This window comes from Sceloporus undulatus, chromosome 4 (assembly GCF_019175285.1).
Source record: "Sceloporus undulatus isolate JIND9_A2432 ecotype Alabama chromosome 4, SceUnd_v1.1, whole genome shotgun sequence".
NCBI lineage: Eukaryota > Metazoa > Chordata > Lepidosauria > Squamata > Phrynosomatidae > Sceloporus > Sceloporus undulatus.
Genome location: NC_056525.1, coordinates 104028472 through 104049098, shown reverse-complemented (window position 1 = coordinate 104049098; position 20627 = coordinate 104028472). Strand labels below are relative to the sequence as shown.

The 20627-nt window shown below is 40.8% G+C and overlaps 1 protein-coding gene across 1 annotated transcript in view; it reads right to left on the bottom strand.

The window, feature by feature from the left end:
* Positions 1-20425, bottom strand: part of PKN2 (protein kinase N2) — a 67930-nt gene extending 47505 nt beyond the window's left edge. The window contains exon 1 of the mRNA XM_042463083.1: positions 20214-20425. Within this exon, the coding sequence (XP_042319017.1) occupies positions 20214-20264 (51 nt within the window). The 5' untranslated portion in view covers positions 20265-20425. The remainder of the gene's footprint in view (positions 1-20213) is intronic.
* Positions 20426-20627: the final 202 nt, after the last annotated feature.

Sequence of the window (20627 nt, the reverse complement as noted above, 5' to 3'; positions counted from 1 at the left end):
CCCCAAATATTTATTGATGGTTCTTCTACGGTACCCTGTTAGCCAGAGTTCTCCAACTGCATACATCAAAAACATAAACTATAAAATGATTTTGCAAATAGAAATACAAGCATCTAACAATTAGCAAATATGATGAATCAGGTCTCTGCATAGGAAAAGAGGAAGACATGGAAAAAAGATTCCTCCACAGCCATCCCTTGCACATCTCTCTGTACATGGAAGATGGACAGTTCTATGTAACAAAGAGGAACGCAGGAGAGAGAAGAGGAGACAAAGAGTGACAGAACAAGGAGACAGAAATGAGGCGAAAGAGCAAATTATAAAGACAGAGAGTATGATAAAGACAGATCCTTGTTTTAAGCCAGGACAGGCAACTGTGGAGAACATGAGAGCATGCCCAGTGTAACCAGAAGCAGTATCAGGACATTTCTGGATTTGTTTTTTCTTGATTTTCTATCAATATTTTGGGTTTCCCCTCCATTTTAAGGTATGTGGGGAGGCGGCTTGAGGGGTTAAAATATTGTATTTTGCAGAAGTTTGAAGTAATCTTGAAGGTTTGGGTGAGCAAAAAATCCCTCCTCAATTTTTTTTAAAATGGTGTCTGAAATCTCTAGGGAGCCCTAATTGATACAGCTGATGCACCACACATTCACTACCCCTCTTTTAAGCTACATCTACCTTGGTGACCACTACCTCTAGCATGTAACCCTGGCACTTGGAGAAAAACAATGAATGCAGGCTATTAAACATTCAAAACAGTTACACATTCCTCCAAATAACAGAATGGACTGTTCTTTCATTTGGAACCATTTCCATTTTGCCTTAACAAGAACTGCATGAGAAGGATGATTAGCAAATACAACATCTTTTCTACTCCTACCTGAACACAAGAACTCATTCTGAAAAAATGCTTAATCAAAACTATCAGAAGTGAAACAATTCTGCCTAAGTATTGGGATGAAAAGCTCCCTACTACTCTTCCTCCAAATGCCAAAGGATCGGAAGCATCTACTCCCATGCTCAAAGCAACAAGCCAACAGCAGAAAGCCTGGTTTGATCTTGGCTGGTTTGATCTTGGCAACTCCCAACGCATTTGTGTGACTCTAAGGGATGGTTCAACTTTACATCTAAACCAGACCATTTTTCTATCCAACTATCACATGAAAGGTCTAAACATGAAAAAGCAAGAAATCATAAAAGCATATAGATTACATAGAATTATAATATTTGCCACCAACCTTTGAGAAAAATCTTCCTGTTTATAGAAAAATATATTCCATATATAAAACATGAGTAGATTAAATTAAAGTAAAGTATGTCTGGTGCAGCCCTCTTATACTGCATGCCATATACAGAGACTGTCAGCAGCAAGACTGTAGTACATAATAGAATAAGCAAACATATAGATGAAGGAAGTATTATTTATTACAGTGGTATAGCAAGTTAAGCAAGTTTGCAACTGAAGTACTCATGACTCAGACTGATATTTATGTCACTACAGGTACCCCAGAAGATCTAAAGGGGAAAAAAAGAAAGAATTCCACCAGTCTAGATATGTTCATGCAGTCTTCTCTGACCATATACTTCCCAGATGTTGTTACATCTCAGCTTCCAGAAACCCAAGCCAGCATTGCCATTGCTTAGGAATGCTGGGAACTATAATCCAAAACACCAGGAGGGCACTAGGTTTCAGGAAGGCTGCCTTCATGGAAGCACTATCAAACAGTATGAGTAATCAATCTGGCAGCGTTTTAAAAAATGGGCGATAGGCATATAATCATGTAATATTTCTGCATGCAGGCAGAGATATGAAGGGTGACAAAACCCTGGAAAAATTCAGGGAAAACTATTATTTTCTACCTTTTTTTCCTGAAAAAATTGAATTGGTTAGGACACGGTTACTCATGTAGTTACTCACAGTTCAGAACTTTGTAGCTCCCCTTGTAACAAAAATTAAAATGTTTACAAGTACATTCTATTTGTAATTACTGATTGTATAAACGGTACTTTTCAAACATGAATAATTTTATGTCAAACTAAATAAGACATAATATATTTTATATCTGTAAAGTAACAAAGTGATTTGCAATCTGTAAAGGGGAATAATGCTGCATTTCCCCCAAATATTCCGAAACATTCCAATGTTTTCCAGAAGAAATCGGGAGGAAACCAGGATTTCCCCCAATGTTTCAAAATTTCTGGAAATTTGACATCTCTGCATGCTGGTCCTCCAAACTAAACACTTTCATACTGACAGCATTACACAAGTAGGTTTGAAAGAAGATAAAAGCATTTGAAGACTCACACCTTGTCCATTATCTTTTTCTTCATTTAAATGCCATGTACAGAGCCAGCATTAGTGGTTTGAGTGTTGGACTACAACTCTGGAGACCAGAGTTCAACTCTCAGCTTGGCCATGAAACCCACTGGGTGACCTTGGGCAAGTCACATGCTCTCAGTTTCATGGGAAGGCAATGGTAAACCTTCTTTGAACAAACCTGGCCTAGAAAACCCTATGACAGATTCACCTTGAAGTCGCCATAAATCAGAAACAACTTGAAGACACATGACAACAGCAACAACTCCTGGCTGTAAGTCTTATTTAATGTTAAAGTCTTATTTAATGATTTCCCCCCAAAATGGAGTAACTTTTAATTGTTTTAAACTTGCATTGTTAGCCAACTTGGCTACTTTTCTAATATCAAAATACAGTGGTACCCCGGGATACGAAATACCCAGGTTACGAAATTTCCGGGATATGAAAAAATCCCATAGGAAATAATTGTTCCGGGTTACGAATGTTTTTTCGGGTTACGAAATTTTTTTTGGTGCTTTTTTCGGCTTTTTCGCACGAAATCACGGCTTTTCCCCATTAGCGCCTATGGCATTTCGGCTTGCGAATGCTTTTCGGGTTACGAAAGCGGCGGCGGAACGAATTAATTTCGTAACCCGAGGCACCACTGTATGGGATTGGAAGTGACTGAAAATAAAAACAAAAACAGAATAAATCCTCCATGATGGAAAAAGAAGTATTCTGCACAAATTAGGACATGCCTAAAAATGTGGGATGGAAAAATTGGTGAGGCTAGTACACAACTAATGCTACCAGTATTAGAAAATCAAGAAAACCTCCAAAGGCACTGATGGATAGAGAATTACTGCTACCACTACCACTACCTATTCATCTTCTACTAATACTACTATTCATTTATATCCTGCCTTTCTCTCAATAATGAGACTCAGGGCTCCTTACAACATGCACTATACAGCATCAAAAGCCAGTTTCCAAAAGTCTGACAGTTGAGTCTGTTTTAATTTGAGGACAGAAGGAGAGTAAAGATGAGGCCATTCTGGCCTGCCTAGAAACGGAGTTCCAAAGTCTGGGAGCAGACACTGAGAAAGCTCTCTCTGTTCTTCCCATCAAAGGGGAAGGTAGTGGGACAGAAAGAAGGGCCTCTCCAGATAATCTTAGCACTGTAATGGGCTCATAAAGAGATATGTGGTCCTTCAAAAAGCCTGGACACAAGTCATATGGGGCTTTATAGGTCATCATCAACTTAAGACCCTAATCAGGATTCAAGTCCATCACGCTGTTCTGAGACAGATTCTGTACAAACACACATTCCTGAAAGAAACATTATTTTCTGGATAGCCGTTCATACAACACCCCCAAAAAGCATGGCCAATGGCTAGGGGATTCTTGGAATTGTAGTCCAAACAGTACTTTTTTCCAAGCTCTCAGATAAGCTTGCATCCAAAATGTAGCATCTGATTAGCAGATAGAATATTCAAGAAGTGTCAGAAGGCCCAGTTAAAAAAATAAAGCCACAAGCTCAAAATTATTCAATGTATATATTGAACTGTGTTAATAACGAAAAAGAATTGAAAAATGACAAAGTACAATCAGAAAATAATACTCTAGTTGAAGAAATATAGTGCAGTTTATTACAATATGCAAATGGATCTTTTGTAGACTTGCTTACTTCCTCACATGTATCTGAAGGTGCATCATGGGACAAGTCTATGCTTATGCTATAAATTTATTTGCACAGCTGGTCTCAAAGATGCTACAAGATCACTTTGCATACTGATATTCCAGACTAACATAGCTATGGTCCAAAACACAATCCAGAAATAATCCCGTTTAAGATTGCTTTAACTGCCCTGGCTCAGTGCTAGGGAATCTGGGGAATTGTAGTTTATTGTGGCACCAGAGTTCTTTGACAGAGAAGTCTAAATGCCTCACAGAACTAAAGTTCCTAGAATTCCCTAGCATTGAGCCAGGGCAGTTAAAGTGGTCTCAAACTGGATTATTTCTGCAGTGTGTTTTGGACCTATGTCTTTGAATTCTACCTCAGTATATTACATTATTAGTCAAACAAATGGGAACTAGAGCAGATCAAGCCTTCCTGGAAGCCAAGGAAACTGAGGCTGTTGTACTTTGGCCACATAACAAGATGACATGACTCACTGGAAAAGACACTAATACTGTACCATGAAAAGGGGGCAGCATAAAGAGAGGAAGGCAACATATTAAATGGACAGATTCAATGAAAGAGAGCATGGCTTTGAGCCTGCAGAACCTGAGCAGAGCAGAACAGTTGAGGACAAGGGGGCTTGGAGGTGTCATTTATGGGTTACCAGTCAAAGTTGATTGGAAGACAGCAACAACAAGCGTCAAACCACAAAAGCAGGATAAATAGTTTCGATTTCTGTGTGCCAGCACTAAAGTTTAGGTGTGGTTGGTTCAGATATTTCCAGACTTGTTTCAGAAATAAATTTTACAAACTAGACACATTTTAAGTGATTTCTGGTTCTAATCACTGTGGTCAAAAAGAACAAATGTATTAGACATTAAAAAACCTGCTGGACAAGAATTCATTTTCCTGGTTGCACTTGTTCTAGTTCACAAACAGGACTGTTTTTTGTTTTGTTTTTTAATTTTCCCAGGCAGAAAAGCATGTTTGTGGACTAAGCCAAAAAATAAGCAGCAGTTCTTGGAAGTCAGGAAAGTCCTGTTTCAATGCATTTCAATGTCTTATTGCTGTACCCGTACCTATAGAACAGGGGATGAAGTTCACTATTTCCCATGTGTTCAGGTTATAAAATGGTCAGATTACCTTAGGGCAGGTTGATTGTTGTACCTCCAATCCTCTTTCAAAATCGATCACAGACAATTATATTTTGGTTCTCCTATCCAGCTTTTTTCCTTCTTTTTTTAATAATAGCTAAAAGGAGGCTCTACCTCCAGCAATACCTCATCTATTATGCCATCCTCTTATTGCTCTCTTATCATACCTGAATCCTCTTGCAGTAACAGATTGGCATGGCGCCCATGTGTTAGGCATGCAATTACTTCCTTGCATTTCCCTTACCTCTGTGAAACATGCTCAATGAACTCATTAATGACTTCTGATGCTAGCACACCTGGGCAAGCTCACCACAACAGAAATAATTGGCATACTGACTTTAAAGACATATAATGGTTTTTCATTCATGACAACCGGATTTCAGCAATGTGCTGTGCTGAAGTGTGTTTGATGAAGTATTTCAGCCCATTGAACTTTAAAAGAAGTATACAGTAAAAAGTATCACCCATCTTGAATGCATATTCAGTATCTCATCTTACCCAGAGGATGTTCTACAAATCCACAAACAGAATATATTCTAAAGAATGTATATTTTAAAAATTCAAGACAACTTTATAAAACTACATATACTTGGGCGTTTTGCTTTTAAAACAGACAGTTCAAGTATTTCATTAAGATTTCTTTCTGAATTTGCTCAAGGCAGGATATAATCTTACAGTTTGTCCACACTGCAGAAATTAAGCAGTTTGACACCACCTTAACTGTCATGGTGCCATCCTATGGAATCTTGGGGTGTATAATTTGGTGAGGTTTTCAGTTTTCTCTGTTAGAGAGCTCTGGTGCATTACCAAACAACAAATCCCAGGATTCTATAAGATGAAATCATGGCTGTTAAAGTGGTATCAAACTGCTTTTCCCCCCAGTATGGATACACTCTTAGCTTAGTTTATCCTCTTATTTGAGGAAAAATACCTTTATTAGATTCAGCCCTGAGAGCTTCATGGGCAACAAAGGGTAAATAATTTTGGGTTATGCATTCCCAATTGTCCTTCTTCAAAAATGTCTCCACTTAAATACAAAGAGAGTCTTGAGCACGACTGATCATATTTATTTACTTATATTTATTTATTTAGGTATTGATCATCCTTCTGAGAAATCATTAATTGATATACTGAAAAGCATGGATTTTATATGGATATCTACAGTAGCTTCCTATTCACTGCCAATTGAGTCATGCATATATATCCTAATATTTTCTCTAACAGAGCTGGGATCCAAACGTGGAACAGATAAGGAAGATGTTGGCTTGGGACCAGAAATATCTTTCACAACCTGCAGGGCAGGGCAGCCCCACTCAATTCTCCCAATTTCCTCACTCTATTACAGCTGTCCCTTGTCCCATCACAGAGAACTGTTTGACCCTGGAAGAAATTTTGGGGTGGTGTAGACAGATTTTTAATTGGTAGGAATGTATCCATTTTTCTTTCATGGATAAGCATGTTCAGGCATTAGTCACCTCATTCTCCTCACCATGTGAGAGGAGAGTGCCTAGCCCTTTCCTGTTGTTTGTTTGCTCACATGGAAAGTTATGCGTCTTTAGAGTGGAGGTTCCTGTTGCTCTGGAGTCTCCCCACGTGAGAAAGTACACTGGAAAATCAGAGATGTTGCTCAGGTGGATAACTTCTACATGAACAGGAATATCTCCTTTGCAAATACAGCTAATGTTTACAACACTAAGCTATAACAACCATGAGACTGGATGAATTTACTTAATTGAGTTATAGCCTACCTTTCGCCAAAAATGGTACTCAAAATAGTTTACAGTTTAAATTAAAACAAAATAGTTAAAAATGTGTGGTACAAAAATTTAAACATCAGTAAAAAATAAGTTCAATTAAAACAATGATTTTAATACATAATGTATAACAAAGCTACATTTTTCTTCTGTAAAAAGCTATTTTATTGTGGAGATCCACATGTTTTCTTCAGAATATGCTACATTTTTTAAAAGTACTTCCTTCTTCCTCAACCAGTTAAAGGCTAAAGGCCTCTTTAAATAGAAAGTTCTCTGCATGCTGGTGAAGAGAGAAACGAGAAGGGCAAAACTAAATTCCCTAGGAGTAGAAGAAGGCTGGTTCCTGTGTCCTCATCAGACAAGTCTGGGAATATGATGAGATGGAGAGAAAGCCCTTCTTCAATTACTGTAAAACTGTGGCAGGTTCAAAGAAAAAGATAGAGGTTCTTGTAGGGATGCCATATCCCGGCGGCCCCCGGGACAATTCCGCTTTTGGGGCCCCCCTGCCTGCCCCGGTCCGGTTCCCCCCAACCCCGGCCTTTGTCCTGCCTTCAGGCCAGCCCCGCTCATGCGGCCATTATTATTATTATTATTATTATTAAACTTTATTTCTAAAGCGCTGTAATTATACACAGCGCTGTACAAAGTCGGTAAAATTAAAGAATACTGTATATAAAAGCCTGCCCAAGGCAGGCTTTTATATATTACATTCTAAAATAATAACAATAAAAGAGGAATAGATAAAATTACCATATAGAAAAGAAAAAACAAATTAAAAACATCAAATACAGTGGTACCCCGGGATACGAATGCGAAGGTTATTTCGGGTTACGAAAGAAATTTTGGTGCTTTTCGGCGCTTTTTCGCACCAAATCGCGGCTTTTCCCCATTAGCGCCTATGGGTTTTCGGCTTGCGAAAGCCTTTCGGGTTACGAAAGCGGCGGCGGAACGAATTAAATTCGTAACCCGGGGTACCCCTGTATAAAACAAATCACATCACATCAAATATTATCAGACAGCCAGATGACAATCACAAATTCCCTGAGAATGCTTCCCTAAACAATATGGTTTTCAGCTCAGCCTTAAAGCTGGTTAGGGAAGTGATGAGCCGTGCATGCAGAGGAAGAAGGTTCCAGGAATGAGGGGCAGCAAGAGAGAAGGGACGGATCCGGGATGGGGCAGAGAAAATCCTGGGTTGAGAGAGGAGACTTTGGCTACCAGAGCGGAGAGTGCAAGTAGGGATGTAGGGAGAGAGAAGATCGGTTAAATAAATGCGGCTGGCTGCCAACCCACCTCCTCCTCCTCTTCTTGGGCAGCGCCGCTCTCCTGCTCCTGGGCAGCGCCGCCTTTCTCTTCCTCGCCAGCGCTGCCGCCACCGCCGCCGCACCACCCGCGGCAGGGCTTTCCCGCCCACACGTGGGGCTATGACGGAGGAGCTTGTCCCCTTGGGCCAGCCGGCCATTGGCCAGCTGGCCAAAGGGGACGGGCTCCTCTTTGCTTGCGTACACCGCCCTGACCACAGCATGGGTCAGCGGCAGCGTGTGCGCATCCTCCACATGCGCACCCTCGCGCGGGGCTTCCCAAGGAGCCCTTGTGCCGAGGAGGAAGGGAGGGAGCAGGATGTGTAAAGGTGAGTCAGTGGCCATTTCAAGTCTGCCTTGGGTTTTTTTTTTAAATTAATTTTTAAAAATATAAAATACTTATTTTTTGTTTTTTTATTTTATTAATTTTTATTATTGCTTGTTTTTATTTTGTTTCATTAATTTTTATTATTGCTTGTTTTTTATTTTATTACGTTAATTTTTATTATTAAATATATACACCCCTGCCTTGTTTTTTATTTTTTTCCCATTATTTTTTATTATTAAATATATGCAAGTGCATTTTCTGTGTATTTATGGCGCTTTGAATGCTAACAAGTCTGCCTTTCTTGGACAATTATAGTGATGATGATGATGGTGGTGGTGATATTGATATCAACAAGCCTCTGAGGCACGGCCAATGTAACTTGCTGTGATTTTTACAAACTCATGCACAGTGAAGAAAAACCACAGTCCCTTGACCAAGTACACACTTCTGAGAAGTACAGTTGAACCCGAGGGCAAGTACATTTCTGCCATCTGTCTAAGAATAATGCCAAAATGTCCTCTATTTTGATCATGCCTAAAAAACATGCATTTATATTAACATTTTTAAAAAACCCTCAAATTTTTTGCGTGTCTTCCATTTTTAAAAAATGTGTCCTACATTTGTCCCGGTTTGGAGGTCCTGACTTATGGCAACCCTAGGTTCTTGGATAGTCTGGACCTGAGCCATTAGGACTAAATAGGTCATAAGAAGCATTTTGAATTGTGCCTGGAAGCAGACTGGTAGCCAGTGAAGCTGTTTCAAGAAGGGATATATATATATATATATATTTTCTCTATAGTCATTTAATGACAAGAAAGTCTTTCAAGCCTTCACCAAATTTACTAAGCAGCCGAACAGACAGGCCAAAATAAAGCTGCTTCGGGTCAGCTTGGAGGTAAGCTCTTTAAATGCTATATGTGTCCAAAGAGGCTGGAAGCCACGCTCCAGTCCTAAGGACTACAACACAGCTTTGGTGCAGCTTCTGGCCTCTTAAGATGTGTGTGTCATTTAAACAGCATACCTTCAAAGTGACCCGAAGCAGCAAGGGAAGAAGCCTCAAATGCAACCAGCAGCTGCTTCCGGAGTGCATATAGGAAATTCAAGAGTAATGAAGGTAGAGAGAAAGTCATATATACCTGGTAGCAGCACAACCCCACCTTCTGGAGGAGATCATGAAGTGGTACCAAAAGCTTAAGGAGATAAATGGAGATGGCTTGTCCCTTGCCCACGCACTGGCCAGTTGCCTGCCTATGCACCCAGAGAAGAGGAATCAGATATTGTGGCATTGTCTTCCCCTTCAAGACAATGAAGCTCAGATGATGGCAGCAAAAGTCCCCACCAGCACCAACCATGTCTGTACAAGGTAGCTGTTTCCTCAGTGCATCTAGGACAAGATGGTTGGAAAAACAGCCTGTGTTGCAGTATTGGTGATCTTCCTAGTCATTTCCCCCTATCCACAGAGCCAGGCATTCAAGAAGCCCCCATTTAAGAGATGGCTGCTAATAGCAGTCTAGGTGCAGGGCCTTTGTTATCACTTGTGCCTTCACCAGCTTGGGGGAGGTGTTGTTCCACTGGTGATGTCTACTTCCTCTTCCCCACGCCTTGCATGGGCAGGTTGTAAGTTGGTCAAGAGAAAAACTGGTTGAGTTTCTTAACTGGTGGATAATCTATGCTTTTGTATCTCCTCCATGGGGGTGGGAGGATGCTACTGGTGCTGCAGTGGAGGGTGGCACTTTGCTCCAGTCTCAAGCAGTGGAAGAGCTTGAGTTGACGCTGCATGAGGAAAAGAGCCCCTTACATCTATGGAAGAAATTTCCATTCTTCCTCCCCACCCCAGAACTAAGAAAGGATTCAATTCTGGTTTTCATGGGTTTCACCTCCTCACTGCAGTCCCCTAAGCTACAACAACATTCTTCCAGTCAATCCTTTGGAACAGATTTTCAGGACTGTGGGAAGGATGGGAAATAAATGAAAATGGCTTTCTGCTGCCCTTTTCTAATGATGTAACATCCTATAAGCAAAATTCCACAGTGTTGCCAATATTAATGTTACTTAAAAGGAGAAAATTTATAGATTACCCAAATGAGACCTTAAAAAAATCTGCAGTGAATGGTTCCAGGTCAACTCTCCATATGAATGCACATTCACAATCTTTGTGCTTAAAATAGCAACTATTTGTGATCTGCACACTCCAAAAATGAATTAAAGTGGATGAAACCAAATCAAGAATAGAAGATGGTAAGTCTAGCTGATTTCCCTCTGCCGCCAAAGTTAGTAATTTTCAAGTAAAAAAACAGAAAAGACAATTACCATCTTGGGTCTAAAATTTAGTCTATCAAACAAACAAACTTTGCTATCAAAGAAAACATGTCTCCATTAAAGGAGATTACAGAGCTCTACATGGGCAACAGTTCAAGAATGCTACAGTAGTCAGGCATGTTTGATTTACACTACTCTTACTTTTCCAGAGCTGCTTCTAACTTTAGAACTTATCAAAAGCCAATGCAAGCTTTTAAGTATCAGTTAATTCTATAAGTAGCATGCACCCATTGCTCAAGCATCTTCCTCTATAATGTACTTTATATTCCTTTTAGTTGTTTTGTATATTTCCTTTTGCTACAGAATGATCTCAGTTTGTTAAAAAAAACACCTTCACCTTTAGATTTTCTACGATGAACCACCTTCTCAGATTTTTGATAACTTGCTTAAAAAGAAGTGGTACCCTCCATACTTCTTCCAGAACAGCAGTCTTCAACATTTCCAAATCCAGAACCTGCCTTTCATCATACACTAAAACAGAATTTTTTGTGGGTTTTTTTGGGCTATGAGGCCATGTTCCATTGAAATCCATAAACACCTGGACAACTTCAACAGGATAGAAGGAACCCTTAAAGTAAACCAAGCTGGGCTACCAGTCTTGAAAAACACCAAAATCAAGACCCAGCAAATGCAAATGCAAACCACCCAGAATCAGGGGAATTTCCCAGCAGCAAATGGATTATTAATTAAATAGACACCCTGAGAACTTGCCATTCAACCAACAGAATAATACACAGATTAACATGTAAATCACTCCCTCTCAACCAACAGTATATATACCCCACTCTCTTCCATGCCAGCATTCTTTGAAGATGCCAGCCACAGCTGCTGGCGAAATGTCAGGAAAAACCCATTCTAGAACACAGCTTCATAGCCTAAAAACCCACAAAAGACTATGGATGCTTGCCATGAAAGCCTTTGACTTCACAGAAATCGTACTCTTATGAACTGTGAATTATTAAACTAAGAACAATCATTGTGCCCTTATACTTCCTCTTCCCTGTCAAATGCACTCGAATTCAGAACTCCTAGGTTTATTAAACTACTGCTTTTCATTTCATTTGAACTGGAAAACCATAGTTTAAGCTCTGACTACACAACCTAGAGTAGGAAACCAGTCATGTTTTCATATTTAGATTTGTAGTGAGCAACTAAACCAGTTGCTAAGTGTAATGAACAATGTGGTTCTTCCAAAACTAAAGAGATTGGAGGGGGGCAGGGGGAAAAAAGAAAAAGGAGAGGTTATTATTCTATTGTGTACTCCTTTTAGTACCTCTTCTTTTTCTTTTTCATGTTTCCTTTGGGGAGGAGGGGGGAGTAAATGATGGTATCCTCAAGTCAAAAGATCAAAACCACTACAGAGCTCATTCCAGTCATGGGGAAGTCACTCCTGCTCTCCTGCTGAAGTCAGCCTCCTTGTCTGTGGGTCTGCTGCTGCTTTTTGAAACAAAACAAGTGCTCATTTCCTTCTATGTTGTGCTAGTCTTTGACAATAATACAGTTTAATTGACTACACCCTCAATGCTGTGAATCATTTGAATCTAGAAAAATATCTCACTAGAATAGTATTTGGGTCCCATTTCAAAGATTCAAAATACAAACTTTGTGGGTAAAGGCCTTCTGAATAAGTCAAAATACAACTTACCAGAACAATACACAAGCTATCTACCCAACTAGGACTGCACCCGCATTGCTGAAATAATGTAGGTTGACACCACCTCAACTGCCATGGTCCAATGCTAAGGAAATCTGGCTCATATGATTGCTTCTCAAAATATCTCATATCTCCTCCCTGCTTCCTCCCACATTTAGCCTTCTTTGTCAGAGAGCTCTGGTGCCACAAAAAACTACACTTCCAAGAATTCCCTAGCATTGAGCCATGACAGTTAAAGTGGTGTCACCCTGGATTATTTCTAAAGTGTGGATGCAGCCCTGGAGGAATTTCAGAAATGACACTGAAAACAATAAAAGGAAAGCCAAAATGGAAAAAGAGTGCAAACTATTAGACAAAGCAAACATAAGCAATACATAGTTGGTTCAACTACTTTGTCATCCAATACACAAAATTTGCCCAAACAACTTAGTTGCAACTGTATTTTCTGTTTCAAATTCCCTGACACATTTTAAAAGACATCTCTTTTTTAAAAAATCACATTAAGGGTATCATGTTTTTAAAGATAACCAACAGTCTGATATATTTTTACAAGGTCTGAGGTGGAATCAAAAAGAAATCTGAAGACTTTTTTTCTCAGCTACTATTTAAACATTATGGCAAGGATTCAATAGTGGACTTCTACTGAATGTCACTACTTTCACCACAAACACTGATTTTCTCTTCCTTCCTGAAGTGCCCTGTTCAACCTAAAAGCCTTCTTCAGATGTCTGGGAAACCCTTTGAATCAGGTTTTGATACCAAAGATGACAGCAGGAGAAAAAAGAAAAACAATATTAGTGGATGACAAAATATACTGTTAGAGCCTTGCCTATGGAACCAGATTAAAGACTTTTCCCTAGCTAGCCTGCACATAAGACCTAAAAATAATTCAAATAAATAAATAAGTGTATGAGTGTATATTTCATCTTTACTGACTCAAGCTTTCAAAAAAGAAGCATAAAGGCAAAAACAAATTAATAATAATAATAATAATAATATCAGGCAAGTGATTTCTTCAGCATGATAATTCTTCAATCCTGTGACTCCATTCACATATTGTTATCAGTTAGCTATTATTGAGAGGCAAACATCTAAAGCAATCTATCAAGTACCTAAAATAGCTAGAGAATATGTGGTCTTCCAGCTGTTAGACTATATCTTTCACTGCCTGTCAGCACAGCCAACATTAAGGTGTAATGGAAGCCACATGTTCCTCCTCCCTGTTAGAATCATAATGTACCACCACAAAGGTATACAGATGCAACATCATTCATAGCAGGATTTTCTTTAAAACTATGTCAAATACTGACATAATACTATTACTCTAAATATTCAAAAAATTAATATTTCAGTTTACTTTCTTCAATGTTCCCTTGATTGCATTCGGGTACAGTCTCTGTGACCCTTTGGAGTTTTATGATCTCCCCATCTCTTCTCTTCTTTGCCACAACTAGAAGAAAACTTTCATTTCACCTTAACCATATTCAGCCATATTCTTAATTATGATTTGCTGAAATAAACCAGCTTTCATAAACTATGGAGCAAAGCACACAGCTGATAAAGAGTTGTGATAGCACTGGGACTGCCTGCTTCCGAAGTGGGCTGCAGCCAGGAGACAGGTTATTTCCACTCTTTCTGATCTGGTCCAAAGGACTGGATCACAGCTTCGGAGCAGCTTCCAACTGCTTTGGGAGCATGTGTCATTTGAACGTCACACCCCCTCAGCGGCCAGAACCCGCTTTATTTGGCCCATGTGTTTTGGGCCTATGTTTTTGAACTTGGTTTGTTTCAAGAAGCCGGTAAAGATTTACACAATTTGACCATGCTCAGATGCTACAACAAGCCATTCTTAATCTAAAATTGAACTGAAAATGTATGAATTCCTGTTTCAAGATGAGCAGGTGTGTGTGTAAAGCCAAAGGCAAATGCTACAGCTTATTTCTGTAGTGCTCAACCAGAAGTTGGGAAACTGCATCCCTGGGGGTTATTTCTTTCCTCCCCCTACTCCAGACCTACCATTTCTATACCTTGATTCTGAAGATTCGATGCACCTGAACCCAGATAACCTGTAAAACAAAGCTTTTTACAAATGTATTTTTCCTGTTAAAAATATCTCAAGATTATGCTGATTTATTTTCTAATAGTTACTGCAAATTTTTAATAGTTATCTTATCTCAGTGTTCACATCTTGAGGTTAAAATGGCAATACAGTCGCCCCTCCATTTTCGCAGACTTAGAATCCACGCCCCTCACCCATTTGCAAGTGATAAACGGAGGGGGACAAGATGCGCCCCGCCATTCAACTCAATGGGGCTTGAATACCAGCGATTTCCTGTTTTTGAAGGGGAGTCTGAAACGGATCCCCCACGAAAACTGTACTAACAAAATCTTCTTCCCTTCTATTTTGGTCATTTAATTATGACAAATGCTACTGCATATACTAAGGAAAAAAGAACTCCACCAGAATTAAAAACAAGGGTCTATCCTATAAAGAAATTTACAGGGGAGAGTATAAATAAGGGAGGGACTTCAATTTACCTAGTTTTTGTCATAGCCATGGCCCAATTCACATGGCAGTTTCCTAGGGTTACACTGAAAGTTCCTACATATGCATGCAATGCAATGAGATACAGATCATTGAAAGCAACCTCTCAGAAGCCAGATAATTTAAGGCAGTGATTTCCAAACTTTGGTCCTCTAGGTGTTTTGGACTTTGACTCCTAGAAGCCCTACCCAGCCTGACCAACAAGAATTCTGGAAGCTGAAGTTCAAAACATTTGAAGGACAAAAGCTTGCAAATCACTGATTTAGGGTGTCCTTTCAGAAGTTAAATATCTTCCATTTCACCCTTCGGTAGCTATTCCTTAAGATTAAAATACTAGTATGTCAAATAACACTTTTCACTACATTACATTGGTTTCATTTCAGAAAGCCATTTTACAATCTTTATATAGAACACCTGAAATTATACAGCAAGCTGGTTTTCATGTAACAGTAAGCCAGAGTTTAGTGTTATGATGACAAGTGAGCATAGGGCTGACAAGCTCACCCTTTCCTTTCCATCACAGTAAGAACAACTTTGGAAGCCCTCTCTTTTATTTTCAGTTAACTGCAGCTTATACTGTCATTCTAACCCAATTAACTGGAGACAAATTTAAGAGTTAGTTGAAACAAGATGTCTTTAAACCAGAGTTTATCAAGCCAAATTATTTCAATTTACAGTCAAGATTACTCAAAGTTCACTATACTATGATTAATTTAAAATGGGCTTAGTGTGCCATGGGTTATCTGAAATGGAGGTGGAAACTTCTGACCTCCTCCTCCTTTTAGCCTGGCTGGTGGTAGCAGAGAAGATGGGAGAACTCTGCAAGCCTAAAGCTACCTAGCTTGTCATCATAACACAAATTGTCAGCATTATATTCAAACTTGTCCAGTATATTTCTAACAACTGATGCAAACTGTGGTTGATGGGCAACTAGAACTAGAGAACACTGTCTCCAGTTTTGGCCAGCACAATTCAAGAAGGATGTTGGCAAGCCTGAGTGTGTCCAGAGGAGGGTGACCAAAATGGCGAAAGGTCTGGAAGCATGCCCTATAAGGATTGGCTCAGTGAGTTGGGTATGTTTAGCCCGGAGAACAGAAGGTTAAGGGGTAACATAATAGCCATATTTTAATATTTGAAGGGATGTCACATTGAGGATGGAGCAAGCCTGTTTTCTGCTGCTCTGGAGACTAGGAAACGGAGCAATGGATTCAAGGTGCAGGAAAAGAGATTCTACCTAAACATTAGGAGGAACCTCCTGACAATGGAAGGTATTGTTTGACAGTGGAACGTACTCCCTCTGAGAATGGCGGAATCTCCTTCCCAACTATTTTTAGAGTAGATGATACATATCTGCTGGGATTCTGTTCCGGACCTCCACCCACTGCGCGGGACAGGCTACATTTTATCTCACATGAGACTTTGGTGGTTGGCACATCTTGGATGCAATATTAATCTGAACACCTGTAAATATATAGTTGGCTTTTGCCATCTGCAGGCTTACCATCTGTGGTATGAGAATCTGCAGATAGCCCCGCCCCGTTCACCCCAGTGGCATTGTGTGTATGCGGCTGTGCCAGCATGGTTGTGAACACACCGTGCCACCATTAGCAACAATAGGACTTTACGTTCTGTGTTTTTTGTTATCCGCACCGTGAGGGGAATCTCGGAACAGAATTCCAGCACATACGAAGCACCTACTTTAAAAATATCCCCCATCTGAAAAAGATAAACTTACTATAATTTAACAACCAGCAGCTGACATGAAGCAAAGCAAAAAGTCAGACATGAAATGACCACTTCAGGAATTAGAACAGATATACATAACTAATTTTATGAAGTTTTAACAAGTCAACCAACTAGATATCCATTTGGGTGTAACACTCATTCAACCCTCCTTTAACATACAGTGAGCCTGCGTCATACGCAGGTACATTATACGCTGCTTTCAGCATACACACTATTCCTTTTATGCGGGGTGTGTGTGTCCAGAACAGATCCCCTGCATATAACAAGGGCGCATTGTATATTATATACAGTATAAGGTTTCTGCCTTCTACAGCTAAAGTGGTAGAACCAATCCTATGCGCATAACTATTCAAATGTCTATAGTAAGTGCATAATGAACCTGTTTCTTACTCCATGACTTCTGCTTTGCACAAAATATCTCCCCTCCTTTTGTCCACTTGTGAAACTTTTCTTATTTTTATTGTTAGTGCTAAATTTTCTGACAGGAATGTGATTCAGTTTCTAAATTCTTATCAATTAAGGTCATCCAACAGGGAAATGATTGTATTTTCCTCTTATGTCAAGTATTGAAAAGCTATTTCACAATCATAGGGGTCATCATAAAAATTTTAGGAGCAAGCGACAATACATATCATAGGTCTTCTCCTTGTCCTCCCTGCGCACCCAATGCCTGCTTTAACCCACACATGCCTTCAGCACTTCCTGGGTAATCCCTGTCTTCTTGGCTCAGACACCTGGACTTTTTATTGCTTCCCTTCTTTCTACCTTCTGTGCACTATCAAATTCTGAGGGGAAAAATATGTGTAAAATACACAGTATGCTTCATCTTGCAACAACATATGCTATGAAGAAAATTGGCACTGGATTTTTATCCCAAATACAGTATTTTGACACTTTCCATAAGGAGGAAAAAAAAGACACCACTATTAAAATAATATAAGTACATACAAAGAAAAAAAAAACCATTATGTGACACAGGATTAATGTTCATATGTGCTTAAATCTTGGAATAAATAGCCAATTATATCCCTTCAGGGGATATAATACTGCCAAGATATTTAGCCCCAAATACTAAAGACTATTTTGTAAGCATACCAACAATATCCTGCACTGCTTTGAAATATATTGACAGCTACAAGACAATGTTTTTTACAGCCTATAGCAGTGATTACACCTGACTCAGGCTTGGCTTACCCTCCAGTCTCTTTCCCATTACAAAGTACATTTAAGAAGAGAAGAACACTTGAGATTTGCCTATGATACACCTGACAGTTAGTGGTAAATATAAGGCTACATTTACCACTCTAGCAATTATGCTTCAGCAGTATTTTATATAACCCCCTAGGCAGCAGTACTATTTCTTATTCTGAAAGTCTCTTTTTATTTGCATGTAGTACTAATGATTTTAAAACCTTGTTCTTTACTATGAAAGAAAGTAACTTACTGCTGAATTTGATGTGTGGCTGAAAGCATGAGTACAGACTCTGTAACAACGTTAGTTTCAGAAAAATAAAACTTAAGGGGGGGGGTGTTGCTTGGCCAGAAAATTGGATTTGTTACACTTTCAATGGATGTCAAAGGTTACTACTAGGTATATGTTTAGGAAGTTTAGAAGTACAGTAGTATCACTCCAGCAAACCTTAAGGCTGGGGCAGGTGGGAGGTGGAGAGATAGCAACAGTGTTTCCCTGTCTTCCAAAGGCAATCAATTAACAACCGAAGTGTTGGGGGGCATGTCTAAGGTCCAGAACACACTGCAGAAATAATCTGGTTCCATACCACTCTAACTGCCCTGGCTCAGTGCTATGGAATTCTGGGAACTGTAGTTTTGTGAGAGACATTTAGCCTTCTGTCAGAGAGTTCTCTGGTGCCACTATAAACTACAATTCCCAGGATTTCTGGATTACTCCCAGGATAACTGGATTATTTCTGCAGTGTGTTTTAGACCTAAGAGACCTGATTTTAAGTTGCATAGAAGCAGGCTGAAAGATAAGACAGGCAAGGCATTGTAGGTTGAGTCTCCCTCATCTGAAATGCTTGGGACCAGAAATGTTTGGGAATTGAGGTTTTGGAATATTTGTATCTATACATATATAATGAGCTATTTTGGAGAAGGGGTCCAAGTCTGAAATCCATGTATGTTTCTTGTACACTTTATACACATAGCCTGAAGGAGGTTTAATGCACAAGAAACAAAGTGTGTGTATGGAGGACTGTCATAAAGCCAAGGTGTTGCTCTCTCAGCCACTCATGGAATTCTGGGTAAGGGAGACTCAACTTGTTCAGCGAAGAAAACAGTTCTCATATCCTCTCCAAATACTAGACCGCTAATTGTTCCTTTCCTGAAGCAACAAGCGCAGCACACGTTTTCAAAGTTTAGAAAACACCAACAAAAACTGTTAAGTCAGGATGACAGCCGCAAAAAGAGAGCGACATTCCTTTGTGCAAAGTTAACTCCGGGACAGATTCCCACCAAGAGATTCCTTTGAGCCACATGTAAACCAGGAAGAGACAGAGAGGGAGGCGAGAGAGAAGAAGGGGCGGCTTGCTTTCTAGGATAAGCAGTGTGCCAGAAAGGGATCTAGTAGTAGCCCCTTTGAGACTAGCTGAGAGAAGTGGGCAGCATGAGCTTTACCAGACTTGAGCCTACTTCCTCAGATGCAGCCCAGGCTACCAACTGTTCTCTTTCAGTTAGTCACCCAGGTGCTACAAGACCCCCCCCTCCCTTTCTTTGCATTCTGATTTCCCACACTGACACGGCCATGTCTTTGAATGGCAGGATAGGTGTGACTTTCAGTTAAAGAAACCAGGCGGGGAGGGAAGCTGATGGGGTCCACTCACCTCCAGGAAGTTAATCCAGAGAGAGAGAGAGAGAGAGGAGGGAGGGAGAGAGAGAGAGGCTCCATCCAGCAAAGGAGATTAGACTCCTGGGCAGAGAGTGCGCCGCCAACCAGGCGAGGAAGGGGGCCTCCAGGGGGCGGATCCACCTCCACTCCAAGGAGGCTGGGAGGGAGGGAGGGAGGAAAGAAGGGAAGGAAGGAGGAAAGAAGTAAAAGGTGGGAAGAAGGGAGGGAGGATGAGAGCAAGGAAATAAATAAAGGAAGGAAGTAAGGAATAAAAGGTGTGAAGAAGAAAGGAAGGGATGGATGGAGTTAGGAAGGAAGGAAATAAAGGAGGAGAAAAAGAAAGAAACGAGGGAGGAAGAGCGCAAGGAAGGGAAGAAAGGAGGGAAGAAGGGAGGGAGTAAGTAAAGACAGGAGGAAGGAAAGAAAGAAGGGGGGTAGGAAAGAAGGGTAGTAAAGAAGGAAGGAAGGGGGAGGGTCTGAAGGAGGAAGAAAGTAAAGAAGGGAGGGAAAGAAGTCAAGAAAAGGAAGGCGGGAGCGAAGGGGGTGAGGCTGAAGGGAGGGGTCCTGCAGTGTTTCCCTTTCCTTCTCACCTGCTGGAGGTCCGTGAGGAAGATCTCCCTCTCCGCCGCGTTGGACGCCATTGCTGCGGGGCTGGACTCCGCACCTGGAGGGGCCAGGGCAGGGCAGGGCAGGGGAGGAGGAGGCGGCGTCTGGGCGTGGGTCTCTTGGCTGTGGGTGCGGGGGGGGCGCCAAGCCCCTCTGCTCAGAGTCCCATGAGGGGAAGGAGGAAGGACCACCTCGGCCTCGCTCTCCTCCTCCTCCTTCCCTCCCTCGCCCCCGCCCACCCGGGAAGCAGCAGCAGCAGAAGAAGAAGCTAAAGACGAAGGCGGCGGCGGCGACGACGACCTCCTTCGCCGCCGCTCCTCGTCGCGCCCTTTGGCTGTCACCCTGTCGCAAAGACGGCCGCGCTGCTTTGCGGCCTCTGCGGGTCACGTGACCCACCC